Source organism: Camelus ferus, chromosome 1 (assembly GCF_009834535.1).
Source record: "Camelus ferus isolate YT-003-E chromosome 1, BCGSAC_Cfer_1.0, whole genome shotgun sequence".
Taxonomy (NCBI): domain Eukaryota; kingdom Metazoa; phylum Chordata; class Mammalia; order Artiodactyla; family Camelidae; genus Camelus; species Camelus ferus.
Genome location: NC_045696.1, coordinates 85217876 through 85232424, shown reverse-complemented (window position 1 = coordinate 85232424; position 14549 = coordinate 85217876). Strand labels below are relative to the sequence as shown.

The 14549-nt window shown below is 34.8% G+C and overlaps 1 protein-coding gene across 1 annotated transcript in view; it reads right to left on the bottom strand.

Annotated features, from left to right (window-relative positions):
- Nucleotides 1-9152, bottom strand: part of BCHE (butyrylcholinesterase) — a 58226-nt gene extending 49074 nt beyond the window's left edge. The window contains exons 1-2 of the mRNA XM_006183823.2: nt 8971-9152; nt 2274-3798 (exon numbers count right to left, since the gene is read on the bottom strand). Coding sequence (XP_006183885.1) covers nt 2274-3790 — 1517 coding nt within the window. The 5' untranslated portion in view covers nt 3791-3798; nt 8971-9152. The remainder of the gene's footprint in view (nt 1-2273; nt 3799-8970) is intronic.
- Between the last annotated feature and the right edge of the window lie 5397 nt (nt 9153-14549).

The following is a 14549-nucleotide window of genomic DNA, read 5'->3' as shown; positions in this document are numbered from 1 at the left end:
CACCAGGAGATTAACATTATGTTTGCCATCAAGTCAACTCTCAACATACATGACATGCTCTTATTACCTCTGTTCAACTGTGCAAATATGGAGTATAAAGAAACTCACCAACTAAAATGACATCTTGCTATGGCTAAACTACTTTGAAAAGTTTACTTTAATCTTTATGGTTTATAACTTTGTTTATATGCATTTATCATTATAATTAAAATGTGTCAACCTTCATTTATTTCCCATTAAAATATGCTAATCATAGAAGCAGATTAGGATTAAACAATCCATTATCCTATCAAGTGTCAAATATTATCTTCTTTGATCTGTTGCTCTCTGTGTGCCATAAAAATTGCATTTACCACATCTGGTTGTCAGGTTCTCCACCGTGACATGAGAAAATAGAAATTCCTTGATGATTTAAACATGCAAAATATGAAGTCCTTTAAAAATTACAAACATCAATAATTTTAAGAAATACTTCCCCTTAAATTACTGACAATCTCTAGAATTGCAAGAAAGAATTAAAAACATATTCAAATGATTGGCTATGCCTTTAGGGAGAGAACAGAGTAAAATATAAGTAATTCTAACACAGCTCTAGAAATTAGATGATCCTTCTTAAGCAGAAATTTAGGCTGATGTTGAGAAGGGATAAGAATAAGAAATTGCACAGCTGCAAATAATATAATAGCCCTCATATCTTGAAAAAATATTTTTTACTCATACTGGCTTTTACTCATTCAATCATTAACCAAATATTTGTTAAGTGTGACATATACCAATGTCAATACTTTAATGAGTATCCAATAAAACCATAACTTCTTTCTCAAGAAGCCAGTTTCAGAATATAATGAAAGACAGCCTATAGACAAGTGACAGTCAGTGACTTCTGTGAGAGTGAAAAAGAGGTCTGGGGCAATTACAGCTCTAGGAATCAAAGATATGCCATATGAAACATGTAGTTGGTCAAAATCTTAACGAAGTAGTAAAGAGAAGTAAACCTTCTAAGCAGAGCACAGAGCAAGAACAAGGCTCTGAAGTGTAAGCTTGGAATCTTTGGTCTTAATGAGATAGCTGATCTACCAAACAGCTGGGTATGGGGGATTTGAGTTGCAGTAAGATCACAGAGGATCAATGTCAAGATTAATGTCAGGTGGAAGAATTTTAGCTTTACACCCAGCGAATAAGTGTGAAAATTTTTCAGAAGAATTATACCACACAAGTACTTTGTAGAAACATACATACAGTAACATGGAGGACCATGAATTCCAAATGGAAGACAGAAAAGAAAACCAGAAAGCAATATCGTTTTCAACATTCTTTTCAATTATGAAAGACAAGATGATGGATTGGATTAGCACATCAACCAGTTTGTGAGTTTGTGTAACCACTTTTAAAGAAAGAGATGCCCACATTTCTATTTTTTAGTTATTCTCATTGATACAAATTATTCCAATGCATAAAATTCAATTTGGGGTTAGAAGCATAGTGAAAAAAACTTTGTTTTATATACACATAAAATATAAAAAAATAGAAAATATATTCAGAGATTATTTTCTTCTGCCTATTGACAACAGAACATCACAATACTTACAACATATAAGGGAGAATATGTTCTTTTGTAACGTCTCTGATTATATGTCCCCTTAGGACCACTCAAGTAGAAAATAGCTTAGCTAAACAAGAGGAACCTTGTAGCTCTTTTCCAACCCAGGTTACACGAAAGCTCTAAACAAATGTGTTAGGGAATAAAAAAATGATAAAATGGCAACTCTGTATTTTGGGTAATCTGAGGATCAACCTTATCACCATTTGTCGTTTGATTTTCCTGAGCAGGCATGTGCTTCTTTGTGTATCGGGTACCAATGTCCCACTGCGTCAGTGCATGAGAACAAGAGATATATTCCTACTCTTTCCTAAACATGTGAACATTCTCAACTTTCAGGTTAAACAGCATGGTTGCAATTTTAGTTCTCGAGGTAAACATCTATTTTCATATAAATGTTGACTAACATTGTTAAAGTACTTTGCAGTATTTTGGAAATGAAATCAGAAAATATTTTTCATAAGAGTTCTTTGATTATTTCTTTTAAGCACTCTGATGCAAGGAATTGAAATGCACTACATAATAAAAAACAAAACCAGCTTAAGCTATGAAGAGAAGAAATAATCAAAATGTGTGTGTCCCTTTAATGAAGTCTATACTGGAGACCAGGCAAAGCTCAGCAAAACAAAACAAGCAAAACTCAATGAGAACAATTACAAAAATTGGCACTTACCCATATTTTGCAAAATTTGCCCAACGTTTCATAATGGATCTACTCAAAATTTCCTCAGCTTTTGTGTAATTAACTCTTCTTTCCAGAGGTAAACCAAAGACAAATTCAATCTCATAACCATGCATCACTCCCATCCATTCTGGCCAAGGGAGTTTGGAGGATCGGTGTTCAAAATAGTAGAAGAAGGCATTATTCCCCATTTCTGAGAACTTTTTGGTGAACTCCAAGGCAGGGCATATAATGTTATAATCCCCAACAACATCATCCAAGGCTTCACGGTAGTTTTCAGCTCTCTGATCATCTAACCAGTCCATGTAGTGGAAAAGGATTGATTCCTTTCCAAATGCACTCACTCCTGGGAAAAATATTTTTAAACCTTCTTGAAATTCTTTTCTACTTATAATACTGTTGTTATCTTTGCTGAAACCAGGAGCACCATATACTAAAAATGCTGTCCCTTCGTCTTTATTAACACCCACCAAGATCTGGGTTTTTTTGAACTGTCCAAGTTGGAGTAGTGTGCCTGGCATGTCAGTGAGAAAATCACCATCGACAGTTGGACCAAAGTTTACTGACAAGAGCATATCATAGGGAACAACAAATACTTCATTCAGAAGAATATCCTGGGGATCTTTATTTCGAAGACATTTGATAATCTCAGTCTCATTTTCTCTAGAGCAACCAATAAACTTAGCTAAGGTCAATGTTCTGTTCCTAGCTTCATAAGGAGATGTCACTGCCCAAGGGGCGTTAGACGATCCACTTTGCAGGATGGCTCTGCTGAACAGAGGGTGGCTTCTAGGAGAAAGTAAATGAAAGCTAACTGAAGCTGCTCCTGCACTTTCTCCAAAGAGAGTGACACTTTTAGGATTTCCACCAAAGGCTGCTATGTTTTTTTGGACCCACTGAAGTGCCAACTGTTGATCAAATAAGCCCATGTTCCCTGGTGCTTCAGGATTTCCTGGTAAGGCCAAGAAGCCCAGGGCCCCCACCCTGTAGTTCATTGAAACCACGATAACTCTTTCAACCCGCGCCAAAAACTTGCCATCATAAACATGTAAAGATGATGTTCCAGTCTGAAAACTCCCACCGTAGATCCATACCATTACAGTCGCATTTTTTGGTTTAGGTGCTGGAACCCACACATTCAGATATAAACAGTCTTCACTGAGGTCAGTGTTTGGGTTCCACATCTCGGATCCAAGGAAGCCTGGGAAACTTTGATCTGTTTTCTGACAGCAAGAATTTGCGTACTTTGTGGCATTCCAAATATCAGACCATTTGGTCAAGGACTGTGGCTTTCTGAATCGAAGTCTGCCAAGAGGTGGCTGTGCATAGGGGATTCCAAGAAAGGCTGTTACTGTGCCACCAAGAACTGGCAGGTTCATCCCTCTGACTCTTCCATTCTTGGTGGTAATTATGGTGTCTTCTTCAGTATGTGACTTCCCAACAAGGGCCCAGAGCAGAAGAAACCGCAAGAGAAACTGGATGTATCTGATTGTACCCTCGCTCTGCATATTGGTTTCTGAAAAAGAGGTAAGCAGGCAGTTTTAACAGTGTCTGATATTATATTTTATTGATGATAATTAACTAAAATATAGTAGTTCTTATTAATCCTACAAATTACGAAAAATAATAAATCTGCTATTGCTATGAAGGTTTACATAAAGTAGAATATGGTTGGAGATATTTCAGTTTTCAATTTAGAAAAGAAATAAGTGAAAGGGAAAATTAGAAACTATTTTACTTTGGAATGATTTATTTTCAAATTTGTGTAAGATTTAGTATTTCAAGGAGGAAGTTTGTCCCAGGCATAAGTATGTGTGTATACCACACACAGCACCACCGAAGATGGCATTAAGTGGTAGTCTACTTATGATAGATATTAATAGATAAAATTTCTACCATGGTTAGAGCAGGAAATACAGGCTCATGTGTTGTCTGAAATATATACAGTTCTAATCATGGCTGGCTGGCTCTTGACAGAACTGGGAAGTAGGTTAAGAACCTTGGAGGATCCTCTATTATTGTCTTTTTCTGTTTCCACAATCCTTTCTGTGCTCCTTTTTGCTTAGTGGTTTCTTCCTCTAAACAATCGCAGTCTATGGTCAGAAGAGAATTTGGACAAGCTATTCACAGAATATTAAGGAAAAAAAATACACTAGCTGTTATTTATTCTACAAATTGTGAAAACTAACAAATTTGCGATCGCTATAAAGGCCTATGGGTAAAATTGGAAAGGGAAAGCCATGGATGTATACCAGACAATTTCTCTGAAACTAAATAACCATGAAGGGCTTTCCTACCTGAATTATATTGTCAGTGGAGAAACTGGCTGAGAAAGTAATGTGTGGGAGAAGAAGCTGACTTAGAAGAAATTTTACACTCAAGGGGTTACTCTATGCATGTCTGTTAATTTGTTAATTGGAGAAAATCTGTGCAACTAGGGAGGTTAAACATGTTAGCATGGTCAGATTTACCTGTATTTTGATAGTGGACAAAATGAGTGAAATAAAAGGACTAAAACTGAGAATTATTGAGAAAAATGGGGGGAAGCAAAAGTAGTATTTGAGACTTACCCAATCATTACTATTTGACATTTCATCAAATAAATATTATTTGATAATATATAATAATATTTATTTGATGAAATAAAGAGACTATTTGGGGAGATCAGAGTTTATTAAAAAGTCATAATGCACACTTGAGATTCTTTTAAATAAAAAAATTAAATCAGATTCTGAAACTCTAAGTGACAAAGAGGAACAGAAAAATGTAATGAAGGTATAATTTGAAAGAACTAACATCTTCATACAGCTGAAAGAAGAAAGAAAACCTGCTTAAAACTGTCAAATACAAATACTAATTCTCATCCACATAGCAAAGGTCCATAAATGTATAAAATATTTTATTATGTTTTGATACTGTAATTATAAATACAAACTATTTGTCCAAGAAGCTAATACTGTCACCACTGAGAATTTGTATCAGTTTTTTTTTTTCTTTTTTAAATTTAGATTGCCTTCAGAGCACTATCTTGATAATTGTCCCAGATTTAGGGTCTTCATATTCACTGCTCAGGATAGCTGGCAATCAAAAAGTATTTTCTGATTGCCTCCAAATATCTAAATAAATGAATTCATTGTGTACACTATTTTGTTCAGTGTCCAGTACTTATGGATATATCTCTACCTCTACCTCTGTTTCTGTCTCTGTCTCTGTCTATGTCTATGGCTGTGCCTGTATCTATACCCAATTCTATAACTATCCATAGGTTTATGCATATATATACACATATATATCTATACATAATTAGTGTTCCCAATTTTGATACAACTGAATTTGTGCTAATACCAATAAAACGTATTATTGATGTATATAATATTTAACACTATTTATATACTATCATTATAATCACAATAAATGTAATTTGTTATCTTCTAAAAATATTAAATAAATCATCATAATAATATAAAGGTTACTATAAACTTGACACTTACTAATGAAATTTATATTTTGCACAGCAAATATAAAATTAATACCAAAATATTTTGATTTTGTATGTAATTAATATACATAACAGTTTTCACTGTGTATGTTAAAAAGTGGTCCTATAATATCTAAAAGGTTGTGATATCATTCCCATGTCACTTAGTTTGATTTACATAACTACTTGTATGTTTTTATTTATATTTTGTGCTGAGTAGAACTTAATGTTATATAATATGATTTATACGAATAATATTACTTTTTCAGCAATAGTATCTATGAGTCATCACCTTGTTATTAGTAATACAAGTAATTACACCTTGTAATTGTGAAAAATGTAATTAGTAACATTCAAAAAAGCCGTTGTTAGCTTCTGTTCATTTCAAGAATTATGATATAATTCCAACTCACCTTTGTGCTACCTTTTGGAGACTGTTATATAGCATGTTATTAAATCTAGGTTTTAATATGAAAATATGCTTAGGTTCACATACTCATTGCTAGTGTAGGCTAATCTTTTTATATTTAGGTGCAGTACTTTGTTTAAGTAAGCATTGCATTGGTCTTTTCATAATCTGGTATTCTCTAGTCTAATACGTTGCTCTGTAGTTTTAGCTTTTATGTTTTTAATATATATTATCACATGATTAAGTAATTGAATGAAAGATAAATAAAGAACACTAAGAAATGTTATTAGTCTATATCTTTAATCTTTATTAATAATTAAAATATTAGATAAAACTTCATTATTTCCTGCTATAAATTCTGGTGTGAATTGACCACTGGCAGTTAAATAAACAGTTTAAACTCTGAGAATACTAAACATGCTTGTCACAAAAAATGGAGTAAATTTTCACACCAAATACAACTGAGTATCTGAACTTAGATTAATTAACTTATTGTCATGATCTTTAATATTTGATCAAAGGGAGGAGTTTTTGTTTGGAATTACAAAAGAAAATGAATGATGGGGCTAGGAAGATGGAAGAACCTGAAAGCTAATGAATACGGCAGGGTCCAAGTTTATCAAATGCTCTAGGATATCAAAATCTACGGACAATTTTGGGAAAATATTCTAAACATAAAACAAAAACTTAAAAATTAAAAAAGGCAAAAAAATCATTTCCTATCTTTTGCTATCTTTTCCTATTTTTAATTCAGTTTTGAAATTAGTATCGAAATTCCTCAATTGATTTAAAAAATATGTAATGTTATGCTATAAGATATGGGTGTAATACTATTATTGATATAGAGAGTTCTTTATTTGCCATGTACTTCTCATAATTGGATCTCAATCAAATGTTCAAAATAATTGGCTAGCCAAGGACTTCTTAAAGGTTGGTCAAGTCAATATTGACAATATTATTCTCTGAGTGTAATTTTCCTGTCTTTTAAAAAGTTAGAATATATATTTCTATGTTAAATTAAGGACACAACATGGTGGGGAAAGAGCCATCTAGACAATATGATCCAGAACAAGCACAACTAAAATGTATCAAATTAAAACAACTAAGCCTTTATACCAACCTAAAAAGCTTGTTTTGTTGTAGGCTAAGTGAAGTGGGGAAGTGAGGAAGTCTCTTTATAAATAGACTATACCACTGTCTTTCAGGGATCCTCCAGATACCCAATCAGCACTAAAAGGATGTGTACAGACAGAAGACACTATGTTAGGTATGAGAATCAGGTCTGTGTCTGTCCTCATTCAGGAAGAACATTCACAAACTTTTCACTGTGCGATTAATTTGAACATTTAGTATTAGACAGATATCTTGGGTCTTCTTTGAAAGTTCAGTCTGTTCTCTGCTTGACATCTATTCGATTATCATTCTCTAACATTTGAGACAGTCCAGTTTTGATAAAAATGAGCAGATTATGGCATGAAAGGATTAAAGGGAAGCCAACACGCAATTTAAATATATATTATTAATTGTTGCCAAGAAATTTGTAAATAAGATGCCATTTGCTAAGATGTTAGCTTCTATTTTAAAGACTGAAATGTGGAGTAGATCCCAAATATTTTCATCCAATTAAAGAAGCAGGACATTAAAAACAAGCAACAACAGCAACAAATCTAGGAGAATAAAACAGAACTGTGTAAATCCAGTTAGAAATTTAATTTGCATCCAAAAGACCACATTATTTCAAGTTCACAGAGAATTCTAAAGATTGTCATTAAAATGAAAGCCACCCTTTAAAAGCTTATGCTTAACCTTAAAGTAACTACGTATTTATATAAGGGAAATATATTTATCATAGCTATAAGATAGTTTATATTATGGAAAGGATTATACAGACTAGTGAAAATAACTCCCAATTAAGTTTATTATCATGCAATATATTCATTAAAAATTTAAAAATTATAAATAGAAATCAGAAATAATGATATAATTTTGTTCATATTTCAGGTTACTTTTTCATATATTTTATACTCAATGCTTAATCTTCTGGTTAAACAAGAACTAATATCATCAAAACAGAAGTAGATTTACAAAATTAAAGGATAACCAGAAAGTCGATATTTGTTTATTGTTTCTATAATAATACAAATAAGAGCAAATGTAAAATACTTTGCTAATAACACACATATTAAAAGAAAGAGGACAAACAGGGCAAAAGGGACAAAAGTTTATAAATCAAATCAGGAAATAGATTTTCCTTTTAAATAAAAGAAGCAGACCTTTCCTTTGCCAATTGATACTGTTTGTTTCAGATGGCAAAATGCTGATTAAGAAAGTACTGTATAAAGCCAGACAATAAGAGAACTATTCATTTTAAGCCACTTTTAAAAAAGAGAAGAAGAAAAAACACAGAATCAAAAACCACTTTTTTACTCTTTTAGGGAGAAATTCACTAAACAGTGCATTTAAGGGTAAAAAACAGCATATAAAATGTTTTTCCTCAGGGGTTGCATTAGGAACATACATCACAGTGATTCCACAAGTGCTAAGTTCCTTTATACAAAGTTGAATAAATCCATTATTTCCTTAGCAGTTATATGGACCCAGTCTGCGTTCCCCGAATAACAGAAAGATTTGATGCAAGTAGCTGCTCCCTTGCTCCCTCTGTCCCATTTACAATGACTGTCGCCCCCAACAGAGCAGCAAAGGGGCACAGCAAACACGTGAAGTGTTCACATTCCTCCTACAGAATGAGCTTCACAGTAACTTGCATCTCTACACGAGGATGTAAATTAAGAGCAACTTACCCGACTCACTGATGATAAAGTTTGCAGGGAGTGGAAACCATGCAATACTTCAGGGAAATGCAGTAGGCAGCTGCTGCTCCAGGCTGTAAATTGGACCGCACTGACATTACAATCAACTGTTACTGACAAAGCTCGCGAGAGTTGGCAACAGCAACTTGATCTAGAGGCAGCCAATCTTCCGTTTCTGACATCTGTTCAGAGGCTAATAGTATGAATGCAGTGGTAGTTCATTTACAAAAGTATTACCGAGGCAGGCTTATGATTGCCGGCGCTTATCTAAAAGTGGAGGGGAAAAAATACAGAACCTTCTGTAACAGACGTTGAAACTGAACAGAAAATAGTTTTTTTTTTTTTAACATAACCAGAACTTTTACGATTTTTTCCTCTTTTATGGAACATACATCTTTGTTATGCTCTTTTTGATTTAAAGATATACATGTTGTTTTAAAGAAGTGCTGTTGTTGAAATCTTTGTTCCTTCGATCTGTGCCGATTATGTAGTTATAAAGGAGTGTAAAAGATTAAACAGGAAACAAAATAATTACTCTGTAGGTAAAGCTAAGAAAATCAAAGGACTAGTTGTATTAATGAATGAACGTCTTTAATATGTATGTCCTGCCAACCTCCACGCCCCAGCACTCATTTAAATTACACGGAACTCAATGTTGGTGATTCCCCAATCAGCGACCCTGCAGGCAGTCAAGTGTAACGAGAAGCCACGATTTTCTGGTCTAGACAAGGAAAATACACTGAAGAGTCGTCACTAAACTTTACAGAAAAGACATATTTGTCAGCTGAACGTGGTGGAACTCTCCAGGAGGTATTTATGTCTCTCAGGCTTATCTTCCTTGAATTAGGTATTTGGGAAAATGAAAGAACAACAACAACAACAACAACAACAACAACAACAACAACAACAAACAAAAACAAACCCTTTTTTGTTAACTGTTTAATACTTGACTTTTCAACGCCGTTACATTCTTTCTCTCGCAAATGCAAATGATCACTTTCACTTTAAAGTCTCATTTTTGGGCTCACTGTGGACTAACAGGTAGGCATGCAATTGTAGGTAGGGCCATTTTTTGTTTTTAAAGCATACTGTTTTTGTTTTTTTAAACATAGTGTTTAAAATTTCAAACATGCAAATGTAAGATTGCCATTTGTTATTAGTACTATTTTGTGCATGTCATTATAATTGACAGTATATATAAATTATTTTGTTTTATTCTGGCAATATATGAGTTAAATATTACTAACCACATTTTCAGATGAGGACACTAAAGCTTCCTAAAGATCAGAAACTTGGCTGTATATATCTGATTCCTCCTGGAATCAGAATTTTAACCTAGATTTGTCTGGTGTCATTTCATGTCAACTCTTTCCAAGATAGTGAAGGAGTATAAAGCAAACTAACCAACTGACTTCCCTGATGCGAAACTGTTTGCTGAGAATAACTTTAACCCAGAGGTTATGCTCCAGGAAGGAGATAACAGGCTGATAATCTCAGAAGAATGGACAGACCTCCAGAGTTCCTCCTGATGATTCATTAAGGTGAAGAGGAATGTAGTGCTGATTGTTATCACCTTTTCTGTTCCTTCCAGTTTTTCTACAAAAGGGGTTAAGACCCCAACCCCTAGATAATGCCTTTAAGGCATTATCCTGCTGTGACTCCCTTTGCCCGGCAAGGCAATGAAGCTGCTCTTTTCTTTGCTCCCAAAACTCTGCCTCCGAGCTCTAATTCACTTTCCATGGTGCAGAGGCCAATTTTTTGGTAACAATAGTAGCCACTTTGGTCTTTTAAAGTTCTCTTTCCTGGGAAAATTGCTGCTTAGCAGGCATTTATTAAGCAATGACTTTCACAATCACAATGATTCATATTGTGTTTTGAATATAGTTCATTGTAATGACAACCTAGTTACACAAAGTTATAGAATGTATGGTCTATCTAAAAGGAAAAAAAAAGGTTTTTTTTTCAGACATGGTACACTGACAGTTCTGCAGTGGGTACTTAAGTGATGGTATTTCTGTTTAAAATATAGTCACTCTGGTGACCCATGTGAAAGAGAGTTCATTAGTTTAATATATGTTACTTTTTTATCCAAATGTCAAAATTCTTTCCTGCCACACAGCTCCACTAATTGTTTTCTATGTGGGCATGTGGTTGGTCTTATTCCCAAACCCTGCAATTGCTGAGGGATGCTTTTGATGTTACTGAGTTAAGCAGAGCAGTTTCCATGCTCTTAATACCCCTCACCACAATGAAAATATATCACATATATACATACTTGGTTTTCATCTTTAAATGGGAAGCGAAACAATAAAATAATCCATTACAAGAAGATTTTAATCTTTAACACATATTTAAACTAGGTGACTAGCAACAATAACTGATTACAGAATCTGGCAATTTTTCTTCCGTCCGATATCTTTGTTTCAGTGAACCATCTCTAGTTAACTGTCTCTTCAGTTCATTTGTCACCATGATTTCTCAGGTATGTCACATTATTTGATGCATTACTGCAGTGCATTTCTTCTTCCTGTCTTATTGGAGGATTTCTTCCTTTGTGCCTCAACATACAGCTGCTACTTTACTTCTGTGATGTCATTATTTTTTTCACATGGAGCCAGCAGAAGGATGGTCGCAGGCAGTGAGTCTTGTTTCAGGCTTAGTAGACAAGCACTATTCTGTTACCTGACAGCCTTGATGGTTAATGATCATGCTGTTAGATGTTGAGAATGCCCTGTAAGTAACACTCCTGAAATACCACAGATGCATGACACAACATTCATACCGCTGAGGTTTTGCAACCATATAAGCTGAAACTCTGGCAAGGCACCCCTTATGGTCTTGACTGTGAACATTTTCTGTTAGTCTCTTACAGAGGCTTTTTGCTTTTAATGTTTCACTATAACAGTTACCACTGGTCTGGTTGTTTTCTACTTAGCAGCATTGAAGGAGTTTTGAGACAGTTTGGGAAATAATCATCCCGTATTGTATGTTAGTCTTCCTTAGGCATATTCATGGCACAAAAATGCCCTTATGTTTTATAAATACTTCTAATTTTTTATAAGAACAATGCCTTCTATAAAGAAAATATGGTTACAAAAAATACCCAATATTTTACATTTCACAAAGATGGGAAATATCACTTGATGTATTCCATTCTAGCTTTTTAAAACTCAAAATACACAGTTACATTTATAGTTATATATAATAATAGTCAAATTGTTATTATGATTTTCCTATTTTTAAATTTTATTTCATAATATTAATTTTTATTAAAATATTGTAATGACTGAGAGATATATTATCAATGATTACACCATAATTTATTGTACTGTTGTTACTTATATGAAGATAATAATAATTTGCAAACACTTTCCTAAGCACTTTGAATATATTAACTGTTTTAAAACTCAAAACCACCTTTTAAGTAAGTACTATTATTATCCCAATTTTATGGTTCAGGAAATTTAGCCACAAAGGGCTTTAGTAACTTACCAAAAATCACACAAGTAATAAACCATTTTCTAATTTTTTAACGTAAATACTATTACAGTTGGCATTTTTGTAACTTTGGCTTATTTTCTTAGTTTATTTTCCCAGAAGTGGAGTAACTGAATGTAACTAGTAGAATGTAGTTTTGGGGGGAAGTTTTTTGCTTGTTTGTTGTTTGTTTGTTTGTTTTTGCAATTTTCTGAAGTCCTCAATAGACTGTTGAATAAGAATAGGTTTCCAACAATTCTGGCAAAAGGGGAAATATTCTTAATCAGAGTAAATCTGAACAAGTCTCTGGAGCAGAAAGACTAGGCATTCAAACCTGGATGTGGCAGGTGAGGTATTGGGTATTTAGAATTTGAAAAGTGCTCAACCCTACAAGCAACACAATTCTTTAAGAGTATGGCTGCACCTAATACGGAAGCGCCTGCAGGCAGTGACAGGCACTCCTACTTCAGTAGGAGGTAAAACAAAGATTTCTTGGAGTCAAAGGAGAGTGAATGGTGGTGAGACAGGAGGGAAAAGAGGAGGGTACAACCACTGAAAGAATGACATAGCAATTAGCACCAAGATGGTGAAAGATTCACCATCTTGAGCTTCATCATATGCTCATTGTAATACATTAGCTGCTAAATGGGACTCCTGTAGGTGCCATGGCAGTTACAAGGTTGACCATAAAAGGTCAAAAAGTAGGTGATGACCCAATTCCTGGGAATCCCAGACCCTTCCCCCAAAGTAGTTGGAATAATCCCTTTACCTGTTAGCAGATGAAATTACTGAGCCCATAAAAATGTACAAACCCCACACCTCGTGGTTGCTCTCTTTTGCTTTCTGAGGTGGCCTGCACTCCATCTATGGAATGTATTTCTACAAAACACACCCCCTGCCCCAGCCATGCCTCATGGACTCTCTGGCCCCCTGAGACAGCCTGCACTCTGTCTATGGAGTATGTATCTCTCTGAATAAATCTACTTTCATTCTACCAAGGCTCACTCTTGGATTCTTTCCTGTGCAAAGCCAAGGACCCTCATTTGGCAGGGCAGGAACCAGGGATTCAACTGAGACCTGAGACATGGCCACCCTCTCACACACCATTTTTCTGTTTCAGTGTGAAACAGGAGGGAGGGGCCCTGGGCACAATCACTGAAGGAATGACACAGCAATTGAAGACATAACAAACTGGTTAGAACCAAGATGGCAGAAGACTTGATTACCAGTAGACCTTGAGCCTTATGGTGCTCCCACAGGTGCCATGACAGTTCCTAGGCTAACCACAAAAGGTCAAAAAGTAGGTAGGATCAAATTCCTGGAAATCCCCACCCTTTCCCCAGAATAGTTGGAATAATCCTCCTTATTGACAAATGAAATTGTTGAGCCCATAAAAATTAACAGCCCCGCACCTTGTGTTTGCTCTCTCTTGACTTCTGAGACGGCCCATACTCTGTCTTTGGAGTGTGTATCTACTTTTAATTTAAGCCAAATACCCCCACACCTCTTGGCCTCTCCCTCTTGCCTTTTGAGATGGCCCACATTCTGTCTATGGAGTGTATATCTCCCTGAATAAACTAGCTTTCACTTTACTATTCCTTGCTCTGGAATTCTTTCCTGTGTGAGACAAGAACCTATTTTCTGGCAACAGTGGGGAGACTGAAGTAGCCCTGTGCTATTTATACTGGGATACAGGTTGTCTGTGTGAAAAGTTCTGGAAAAAGGTTTATAGGTACCAACAATCTGGTAAAAGTCTGAAACACTAGACTCTAAGGGGATAATTAAAATCAATAAAAAGCCATAGCTTCTGAGGAAATACGGTACTAAGCTCATTTTCATGGAACTGGCAAAGGCCGGAGAATCATAGTAAGGAAGTAAATTCTGAAACTAAATGACACAGGGCTCGAGCAAAGAAAGAAGGAGAAACTCATTTTTTGAACATGAAAAAAGAGAGAATGAGAAGCAGCACCCTTCTTTGTTTATAATCTAACTTATTAAACTGACTTAAATTTACTCTTACCAGGCACTTGATTATCTTAGAGTTCTACTCTCAGAAAAATTGTACATTAGCATTCCACCAGATCAATTAGGTA